General features: G+C 35.2%; 2 protein-coding genes across 6 annotated transcripts in view; one reads left to right on the top strand and one right to left on the bottom strand.

The window, feature by feature from the left end:
* Positions 1-3872, top strand: part of LOC107688957 (actin-related protein 2/3 complex subunit 2-like) — a 12394-nt gene extending 8522 nt beyond the window's left edge. Inside the window, exons 4-6 of the mRNA XM_016486809.1 lie at positions 1120-1220; positions 1438-1538; positions 3520-3872. Of these exons, the coding sequence (XP_016342295.1) occupies positions 1120-1220; positions 1438-1538; positions 3520-3541 (224 nt within the window). The 3' untranslated portion in view covers positions 3542-3872. The remainder of the gene's footprint in view (positions 1-1119; positions 1221-1437; positions 1539-3519) is intronic.
* Positions 3873-4960: 1088 nt separating this feature from the next.
* Positions 4961-11293, bottom strand: part of LOC107688951 (keratin, type I cytoskeletal 18-like) — a 9623-nt gene continuing 3290 nt past the window's right edge. Inside the window, exons 5-9 of one of the 5 annotated variants that reach the window (XM_016486801.1) lie at positions 10866-10991; positions 9827-10065; positions 7857-7891; positions 6321-6652; positions 4961-6200 (exon numbers count right to left, since the gene is read on the bottom strand). In XM_016486801.1, coding sequence (XP_016342287.1) covers positions 5985-6200; positions 6321-6652; positions 7857-7891; positions 9827-10065; positions 10866-10991 — 948 coding nt within the window. In that variant the 3' untranslated portion in view covers positions 4961-5984. Of the gene's footprint in view, positions 6653-7856; positions 7892-9826; positions 10066-10865; positions 10992-11293 lie in introns of all 5 variants that reach the window. The other 4 variants (XM_016486800.1, XM_016486803.1, XM_016486802.1 and 1 more) reach the window with 4 other exon arrangements.

The following is an 11293-nucleotide window of genomic DNA, read 5'->3' as shown; positions in this document are numbered from 1 at the left end:
TTGTAACACTCCAAAGAGAAAGGAAAACTTGAAATCACATCATATGACCCCTTTAAAGTATAATTTCAGTTATTTAAATCATTTAATATTTCTATATTCAAAATGTTATATTTAAAGCATTAATCTCAACATGAATTTATGAATTTAATTGCACTCATGCCACCTCTGAGCATCATTAAACATCTGAAAATACACCTACAAGCCACTTTTGTCTTCTTCTGTGCCACCACTGTAGTACGAATTAATTTTGTTAATACTAATTTCATTTGATTGGTAACATTCTACTTGTTCTTATTCTATTGTTTTAATTAGAAATGTAAAAATAAAAAGCTTATAAATATACATTTTTGAATTTGACACAAAAGATGACATACTTTTAATAAAGTTAGAAAAATGCCATTACAAGTGCTCCTAAAAAGAAAAGTAAGCGTAGAGCCCTGTAATACTGTTAAATATTTAAAGTAATGGTTTTCTATTTTAATATACTTTCAAATCTAATTTATTCCTGTGATGCAAATCTGAATTTTCATCATAATTACTCCAGTCTTCAGTGTCACATGATCCTTCAGAAATCATTCTAATATGCTGATTTATTATTAATGCAAAGGTTTGCGGTAAGGATTTTTTTTCTTTAAAAAAAAAAAAAAAAATGAATACTTTTATTAAGCAAGGATGTGTTAAATTGATAAAAAAGTGATGGTAACGACATATTGTTTGAAAAGATTTCTGTTTTCAGTAAATGCTGTACTTTTTATTAATCAAAGAATCCTGAATTATTGACAAAAAAAAATATTAAGCAGCACAATGTTTTCCAACATTGATAATAAATCAGCATATTAGAATGATTTCTGCTTGGATAAAAGCGTCTGCAAAATGACTAAATGTAAATGTAAAAAGAAGTAATATTTGAAAGTATATTAAAATAGAAACCCATTATTTTATATTGTAATAATATTACGTTTTTTTTGTTTTGTTTCGAGGGGCATTAAGAGACTTCTTTAAAAAAAATCATCAAAAATCTTACTGATCCCAAACTTTATATGTTACCCAAATGTGTCACAATTACAGTGAATGTCTTATTATATTTCAAATAAAAATACTGAAATCATTTCCCAACAGTGCTGTTTCCTCGACACACCAACGCCAACACCAGAGACAACACCATCAACCTCATCCACACCTTCCGGGACTATCTGCACTACCACATAAAGTGCTCCAAGGTGAGAAACGCCTCTTTGCCCAACGCCACTCTTCAAACAAGACCCTTGAGTTTGTAAGAAGCTCAGTAATGTGCTTCTCAGTTTGCATACTTGTCATTCAACCATTCGGCCCTTTGTTTGGCCAGATGAAACCAATTTGTCAGCGTGAAGAAAACTGCTCTATTCTTGGGAATGTAGGTGTTTTCCACTCTCACAGATGTGTTTTCTCTGGTTTTAGGCTTACATCCACACTCGCATGAGGGCCAAGACCTCGGACTTCCTGAAGGTACTCAACCGAGCTCGCCCGGACGCTGAGAAGAAAGAGATGAAAACTATTTCGTAAGTGCTGTTTCACAATCAGTAGTGTTTCACACGTTATATGAAACCGCACAGAGTTATCCAAGTCTTAAAATCTTTTTCTCATGGGCTTTTTTCCAGTAGAGGTGGTTGATTTGTGCTGATGTTGGTGCATATCTCTGGGTTTTATTTAAAACCAGTGGCATGTGCTTGCAAAAGATTACTTTGTGATAGTGTGTGTTTGAATCTTCATTAATTACGTTGAGGCGTTGCACCATCCACTGATTATATCAGAGCAGATTACCATGTACTTTTCAAATATACATTAGCTGGTTGCTGTTTGTGCTCGTTTAAACTGAAACGTGGCCAAATGCTGCAGATACGTCTTCTCTGGAATCAAAGGCCATTTTTTCTGCTAGATTAGAAATTGATTTTTATCAATAACTTAGAAACCTTTCGAAATATACCTAACGTGAGCTCTGATGAATTACTTTTCGTAAATGTCAGTGTGCGTTTAACTGCACACGTAAACAGTAACGTAAACAGTAACGTAAACAGTAACGTAAACAGTTTTAACGACTTCCTGTCAACATTGCATATAATCCTGAAGAAAGATCCACCAATTGGAGAAGCTGCTGTTGCCATTGAAAAAGCTCAGCAGCAGCCACCCACTCCCATAATGCATTGCGAATCAAAAGTCTATCTTAAATGATAGATTTTAATATTTTGCAATAAACCTCTAAACTATTGTGCTATACTTACAGTATATTATAGTTCATAAATAATTTAAGTGCACAGTTATGTAGTTTTGCCTTTTCTGTTTCAATTGTCATACAGTTTTTAATCAAATTCAAATATTGTGATTCATCTCAGAGCTGGTTGAACTGTTTTTTTTTTCTGTTTTTTTAAATAAGATTTTTTTTTTTAAATGTCTTTGGAATTTTTATTGTATTTATTTTTCCATAACCAAGCTGCTGTTCCTCTACAGTTCACTAAGTATAAAAAACACTTCTTGGTTGTAATTTAGTGCTTACAAATTCAGAAACGAGACGTTTTCCTCAAACAGATTGTTAATATTTACACAGTAAAAATGACCTCCGTAGTCAAAGAATTCACAATGACTGGATTGTGAAGTGCTTCTCTGTGTCATCAGACTTTAAAGATTGCTGGATAACACTTTTCAGTAGGTTTTAATTAATAGTTAACGCATTAAGTTATTTCGAAATAACAATGAGCGACCGTTTTTACTTTATATTTTAACATTTATTAATATAGGTTAATATTTATTTCCAAATAATGTTCATTGTTAATTCATGTTTGTTCATGATACATTAGCTAATGGGAATTTATACAGCTTCAGATGTTACAAATATATAATAGAAATGGTAACACTTTAAAAAAAGGTTCCATTAGGTGACATTAGTTAACTAACAATGAACAATGCATTTGTTACAGTATTTAATCATCTTTGTTAGTGTTATTAATAAAAATACAACTATTCATTGCTAGTTTAATGTCAGCAAAGGTCCGTTAAATAATATGAACATATACAACTTTTGACTGTACTAATAAAAATGTATTAGTAAATGTTGAAATTAACATTAAGGTTAATAAATGCTTTAGAAAGTATTTTGTCGTGTTAACAAATGGAACCTTATTGTAAGGTGTTATTGTAGAAATGAACATTCATAGTTTATGATACCTAATGAATTAACTAATATTAACGAATTGAATCTTTTTGTAAAATGTGTTACTGATTTCTGACTTCTGATTTAAGTGTTACAGATTCATGCTTCACTATAAATACTTAAGAATCAATGATTGTAATTCAGAGACAGTGATATATTTTTCGAATCTTATTTTTATTGTTATATTGTTTTGGTTATATATATATGTGTGCACTTTGACATTTTCTTGGTATCATGTGTCTGTAGTACACTCTTGCAATATTGAGTATATAGCTATATTTATTCCACTGTTTTGACCTGTGAATATGAATGTAACCCTCACATGATCTGTCCAGGGGCAAGACCTTCTCCCGTTAAGGACATGATGTGCAATCACGAGACCAGCATCTGTGGACTCCATCGTACACCTCTGGCCAGTGATGTCGATCCTCCACCTGTAAATTGCACCTCAACAGGGAGACGAATATATTTCTCGCTTTGCATTTATAGGATAAATGTTATTTGTATGTCGGATAAACGTTTATTTGATGCGCTCTTATGTTTCATTGCGTAGCTCTGTTGTCTGACAGTGTTTTATTGACCTTAGTCATGCAGTATTTTCCCTTTCCTCTTGCCTTCTTTGTTTGCGCCAAATGCATCAATATTGGACATCCCGAATCGGTCATGAATAAACCCGTCTTCTATATAAGAGATTCTTTGTCTGTTATTTGGGGTAAAATGACTGTATGCATGCAAAAGTTTAGGGTCGGTAAGATTATTTTAATGTTTTTGAAAGAAGTCTCTTATGCTCACCAAGGCTGCATTTATTTAAACAAAAATATAGTGAAATATCATTACAATTCAAAATAACTCTTTAATATATTTTATTATGTAATTTATTCCTTTGATGCAAAGCTGAATTTTCAGCATCACTGATACAGTCTTCTGTGTCACATGATCCTAAATCATTCTAATATGCTCAAGAAACATCTCTTATTATTATCGGTTGACCCAAACGGATTGAAAACGGTTGTGCTATTTCATATTTTTGTGGAAATCGTGATCCTTTTTTTTTTTTGTTCAGGGGCCAGTTGCATATAAGGTTTAGACTAGTCTTACAAGTTAGTCATCATTTTTTTTTCTTTAAAACTGGTCATTTTTTAAAATTCAGTTACATAAAAGCATACATTAGTCTAACTTGAATCCCAAAATAAGACTGATTACCCCTTGGCTAACAGCTAGTTGGTCAAACTCATACTTAAGACATTGTCTTAACATAGAGGCTAAGTTTATGCAACTGCCCCCTGCATTCTTTGATGAATAGAAATCTTTTGCAATATTATAAATGTCTTGCTGTCACTTTTGGTGCTGAATGTATCATTTTCTTTCAAAAACAAAAGTTCTTACAAAACTCCAAACTTCCGATTGGTAATTTACATTCTAAAATAACAACACTAGCCAAGGAAATGAAGCTCATACATGTTTTATTGTGGTACAGGAGATTGATAAAATAGTCATGGTCATCACAAAGAAAAATTTAGCAAAATTGAGCAATAAGAAGGACAGAAAGACAGAGATGAAGAACCACTAATGCTGTAAGATTAGGATGAGACGTAGCGGTACAAAGTCACTCGTTCTCCTTAATCATATCTTGAGAAGCTTCCCTCATCCTCATCACATTCAACAGGTTACTTCTCTTTCCTCCACTAACTCATCTACCTCTACATCGGTTGTTCTACATCTGTTGGCGCCCCCAGAAAGTTTTAATAGGGGAGCCAGAGGAGGCCACAGCAAATCTTGGAGTGGCACATCAAAGAAAAAAAAAAAGGAATTTAGTGTAATGTGTGTTATACTTATTTACCTTTGTTTCTGGTTAATGTAACAATATCATTTTAATTAGCAATTAATTACTCTTTAAATAGTGTAGTTATTTTCCTTAAAATAATTAAATCAAACAAAAGGACGATATTTAGTTTAACCTCTGCCGGCAGCCTCAGATTATTATTGTTTCACAGCACGCTTAAACATCACAATCTTACTTGATCTGGACAAACCGTGTATCATTAGAAAGATTAAAGACTCCAGCTTCGATATTTGACCACTGTATGATAAAAATCGGTTGCAGTGAAAGTAATTTCTTAATTTATGCCAGAATTGCTAAATAATAATTCGGTAATGTATGGTATTTTGAATAGAATAAAAAAAAGCATTCATATTCAGTCTAGTCTGCTGCGGTTTATTTGTGTTCACAGATTTACTGAACAGCATCATTAAGGGCTTATAGTCCAAAAGTGCGCATACTTGGGAGCAAAATTGATATATTTACACGTTTACTTCATATTCCTTCAGACAGCATCATAATTTCTATTCATTTTCCACTGATTTACACAATCTGATGAGCATTAGCTACTCCCAGCGCTGTCTCAGTATGTTTTCTCTTCGGCAATAGCTGTTCTGACTCCGATGAAGCTCATTCGCTGTCACTCATAATATGCGTTCATAACCCGATGACGTGCTTCCCTTACACTTCCGCGTTGTGTTCTGTCCACAGCAAACCCAGAGAAACGTTTCTACACAAGAACATGAAGCTAATAAACACACGATTACCATAGTATATAACTGGTATGTGATTTTCATGAGCTTTGGGTTATTTTCATAACAATAAAGAATGTTTAGAAGGGCAGTGAAACAGCTACTCTGGTGGCGCCAATCTACAATCTTTTTTCGTGGCTGCAGCGGGTGCTGCATTTTATTTTCGTTCACTTCGTGAACTATTATGAATTTACATTATGCATTTAAATTAATAGTACCCACTGCAAAATTATTCTAGGGGTGGCCACAGGGGGGGGCAGAGTTTATGGCCACCCCTTGGGGGCGCCCCTGCCTTCGCTAACTCCAGTTCTTCCAACTCCTCTTTCTCATCTAGCAACTTTTCCATCGCTAACCCCAGTTGTTCTGCCAACTCCTCTTGCTCAGCTTTCGCCTTTTCCATCGCTAACCCCAGTTGTTCTGCCAACTCCTCTTGCTCATCTTTCGCCTTTTCCATCGCCAACTCCAGTTGTTCTCCAAACTCCTCTTGCTCTTCTTTCTCCTTTTCCATCGCTAACTCCATCGCTAACCCCAGTTGTTCTGCCAAATCCTCTTGCTCTTCTTTAACCTTTTCCATCGCTAACCCCATTTGTTCTGCCAACTCCTCTTGCTCATCTTTCGCCTTTTCCATCTCTAACTCCAGTTGTTCTCCCCACTCCTGTAGCTCAGCTTTCTCCTTTTCCATCGCTAACCCCAGTTGTTCTGCCAACTCCTCTTGCTCTTCTTTCGCCTGTTCCATCGCTAAATCCATTTGTTCTGTCAACTCCTCTTCCTCTCCAAAAACGTGGTTGTTGTGATTAGTAGGATTTTGCTCAAGTTTGCTCTGAGAGACCACTTCTCCGTCCACTATTTCTTGCGTGATGATGATGGCTTTCTTAAGTCCGACGGAAGGCAGAGGAGCTGGAGACAGAAAGCTGGAGGTTAGAGTCAGTCTTTAGTAATTCATTAAGACATTTACAGACGTCCCACCTCTCCAGGAATGTCCGCGAGTCTCCAGCATAATGATAGCGGCTCCCAGCTGCCCGCAAATTCTAAACAATATCGAGTGTGTGAGAGAGAATCCCTATTTCCATCCGATAACAACTGTTCAGCCAAGACACATTTTAACCTAGTATTACCTACATATTTTTATCGTTTTTACCTCTTATTATAATGCGTTTTCCTGATATTATCAATGCGTCGCCGGACTTCTTGCGTTCAGATATCCAATTATTTCGTGAGACTACACTGGATCACTTTCACTTTCGTTTCACGAATACTAATGAATGAACAAACGGGTGTTTGTTCTCCGGGGCTATTTCCTGGAAATGGGTTTTGGCAGGGTGGGATGTCTGCACTTATGTAGCATACAAAAACAAGTTAGACTTTTTTTTTTAAACATTAGAAGCTCTTACAAGCAAACAAATAATCAAAGTTCAACACTGCTGTGTATATTAGTTGAGAAAGCAACATTTTAATAGGCTAGTAAACATTACTTGGGTCATTCTATGAATCAGATGCCTGTTGCATTTTGAGAAGGTAATTTTGCATGTGAGTTTTTGTAAAATATTTTTTAAATGATGTGTTTCAATACGTTGCATCGCTCCATCTCAAGCAAAATTAACAAATTATAATATATTCATAGATATATTTAGAATATGACAAGATATAATTGTCTTTAGAACAGTAACGGTGAAGTTTTACAGTTTAATTTGACAATACAAGGTCATGAAGGTCCTTCTTTGAGAATTTAATGGTGATATTTCTACAAATATCCACTTTTTCACTTATTAATTTTATTATATATACATGCTAATAGAGCCAAAGGTGGCTAAAAAGGGCACACAAATAGCACCTGTTTTGTAGAATGACCCTTTTGTTTCTTCAACAGGTTGTAAAGACGATTGTCTTCAAACATATTTGCATGAGGTTAGCAGTGAGAAACATAAACAGCGTGAGTGATGTGAGTGTATTTGGCCAGCGAGGGCTCGGGCAGCACAGTTTACTCGTCTTTGTTAGAGCAGTGAGTGATGATTAGTATGAAGACAAGCTTGATGCGGGTTAGGCAAGCATGTTTGTTAACTCATACTGACGATGCCTAAAATCTACACATCACGGCACTCACCTGCATACAATGACTGCTCTAAAGAAAATTCCTCTCTGTGGAGGGAAGAGAAAACATGAGAGAATGGCACAAAGGGAGGTATTTGATGGGAAAAGATGCAACTAAATGTTCAAGACTGGGGTGGATCGACATTAAGAAGGGTTCACTGAAAAACCCACACTGAGTGATCGCTTTTCTGCATATACACTCTTAAAAATAAAGGTGCTTCACGATGCCATAGAAGAACCTTTTTGTCTAAATGGTTCCATAAAGAACCTTTTAACATCTGAAGAACCTTTCTGTTTCCCAAAAGGTTCTTTGTGGCGAAATAAGGTTCTTCAGATAACAAAAACGCAAGAAAGAGATGGTTCTTTAAAGAACCTTTGACGGAATGGTTCTTTGTGGAACAAAAAATGGTTCTTCTATGGCATCGCTTGAAGAACCTTTTGAAGCACCTTTATTTTTAAGAGTGTATAAGGGGGGAAAGTTTTTAAGTGGTGTCTATTTTAAAGGACAGATGCTTGCTGGGACATGTTTCTCACAAGCCTGTAGGGAAAGAGTTTGTGCCGTGTGTTTGTTACTACAGAGTGACTTCACCATGGAAAGATAAGCTTTGTGCACGCTAGATTTGCATGGGCAGCTCACAGAGGAAAATGCTGTATGGAAACAGCAATGTTGTGTGATGTGCACGTTGCAATCAGTGACCAAGGAGATTTCAAGATGAAAGGGATAGTCCACCAAAAAAGACAATTCTAAACCTGTATGACTTTCTTTGTTCTGTGGAACATAAATGAAGATATTATATGAACAAAAATATAATGGGAGTCAATGGGAACTGAAAATGTTTGATTGCCAACATTCTTCAAAATATTTTTTTTTTTTCCGGAGAAGAAATAAATGCATACAGGTTTGGAACAACATAATAGTGCAACAAACATGCTTTTTGTATTTGTTCTGAACTGGACCAAAACATTTGAACAAACAGCAGTATTTAACTGCATATACTAAAACATTTTCAGAGAAAGTTAAGATTTCCAATTTTAGAAACAAATCATCAAATCAGTGTTTTGAAGAATTTTATTAAAGGAATAGTTCATCCAAAAATGAAAATGTGCTAAAACTTTACTCATCCTCAGGCCATCCACGATGCAGATGAATTTTTTTCTTCATCAGAACAGATTTGGAGAAATGTAGCATGACATCACTTGCTCACCAATGGATCCTCTGCAGTGAAAACAGTCCAAAACAGTTCTAAACAAATGTTTTTCACTGCAGGAAGTGTTATGGATTATGGACTTGTATTTTGGCCAGAAGCACCAGTTTAAAGTTAAAATGCCTTGGATTTGTTTCTAACAAACATGCAGTTTTTCACTTCACAAGACGTTAACTGATGGACTGGAGCAGTGTGGATTATTGTGATGTTTTTATCAGCTGTTTGGACTCTCATTCTGACGGCACCCATTCACTGCAGAGGATCCATTGCTGAGCAAGTGATGCAATGCTACATTTCTCCAAATCTGTTCTTTTGAAGAAACAAACTCATCTACATCTTGGATGGCCTGAGGGTGAGGACATTCTCAGGAAATTTTCATTTTTGGGTGAACTATTCCTTTAAAATAGACAGCATGATCTGATACATGAAATGAATCGAACTAACCAACTTAGATGGTAATTTTGCTACATTGTTTAAGTCAACATTGAAAACGCATGTATTTCAAATTAAAAAAAAAAATTGTCAAATTTTTTTCCAATAATTTTATATGATTAGCAAAATTGTGTTGAATACATTGTGAATCTTTGATATATTACCCAGTCCTAATTTGAATCTTTATAAGGGCTTTTATGGGATTTGGCTTCAGTCTAAAAGAAAAAAAAACTGATTCAGCTCATTAAGGACTTGAGGCAATTAAGTGTCAATGATGATTCTGGCATTGAGCTGGAATATCCATTTTTTGATCACTGTTCACAAACTCATGTCTCCTTCATCTTACCTATTTTTGTCCCCCTCGTCGTCAACAACACCCTCCAGGAGGCGGTGATAGGTGGCAATCTCTGCCTCCAGTTTGGACTTGATGTTGAGCAGGGCATCGTACTCGGCCGCCTGACGCTCCACCTGCGCGCGCACCTGTCCCAGCTCTCCCTCCAGCTGCAGGATTCGAGAGTTGTACCCATTGACTTCGTGTGCGTAACGTGCCTCTGTTTCATGCAGAGAATCTTCGAGTGACCGAATCTGCAGATCACCAAGCAGAATAAAAAAAATTAAATGTATGTTTCTCATGATCTTACTTTTTTTTTTTTTTTTTTTGTAGTTTTTATAACTTTTTGAAATAAAGGCCTCTGTGTAAATGCTTTAAATTGACAAACATATTTTTTTATTTTTAAATGTTTAAAACATTTATTATATTGAATTAATTGTATTATTTTTTATTATATTGTTTAATTTCATTATTTTTGTTTCACAACAAGTTTGTCTTGAATATATTGAAAAAGATTCACAATATATTAAAGACAATTTGCGCTAGCGAAACAAAAATAATGAAATAAAAAAATAAGAATATAATATTCCAGCTCTATGCCAGACTCATCCTTGACACTTAATCGCCTCAAATCCTTACAGATTTTTATTTTTATATATATATATATAGATAGATAGATAGATAGATAGATAGATAGAAGACTTTCATAGAAGACTTAAAAAAAATAAGTAGGTATGTCAAAGTTTCAGGCTTTTTTTGGCGATTATTTCTGTGCAGAAATGTGCTTCAGTTAAGTCCAAAAAAATCATGACAACACAATCTCAACAAACCATTATATAAAAAACGCTTTTGTTTTCCCATGGTTAAAAAAAACACTTGGGTGCACAGGAATAATGTGTAAATTCCGATGATATGCATGCACAGAGACAGGTATCGAACATTTCGTGCAATCTCATTTCATTATCATTTAATTGCTGGACATGTCTGCCAGGTGAGAGTGCTGACTGTGTGGAACGCTGAGTGATTTGTCAAGTGGATAATTTGTGTACCGTACCATATTGTGCAGAGCCTGCAGGTCAATTTCTAGAGATTGTTTCTGCCTGCGCAGCTCGTTCAGCTCTGTCTTTCCTGCCTGCAGAGCTTCTGTGTTCTGAGTCACCTCAGCTGTGATGTTGTCAAACTGGATAGAGAGGAACAAAGAGAACAAGGTGTTCAGGTCACATGACAATATAGTGCCGCTTTATAATTATGCACAAAGCTCTTTTAAATTAAAAGGCACTTTCCACTTTCCCATAGGGTACAAAATAGGGTCACAACTCACAAAAGTTAAAAAAGAAAGAAAAATGAAAGATGGTGCCTAACCTAATTCCTTAGGAGGGTGCAATTATTATAAGAGCTGTTTTTAATGTATTTTAGAAGCACTATATATATATATATATATATATATATATGAAGTGGGTACGGAAAGTATTCAGACCCCCT

Source organism: Sinocyclocheilus anshuiensis, unplaced genomic scaffold (assembly GCF_001515605.1).
Source record: "Sinocyclocheilus anshuiensis isolate Anshui unplaced genomic scaffold, SAMN03320099.WGS_v1.1 scaffold777, whole genome shotgun sequence".
Taxonomy (NCBI): domain Eukaryota; kingdom Metazoa; phylum Chordata; class Actinopteri; order Cypriniformes; family Cyprinidae; genus Sinocyclocheilus; species Sinocyclocheilus anshuiensis.
This window is presented reverse-complemented; position numbering and strand designations above follow the sequence as displayed.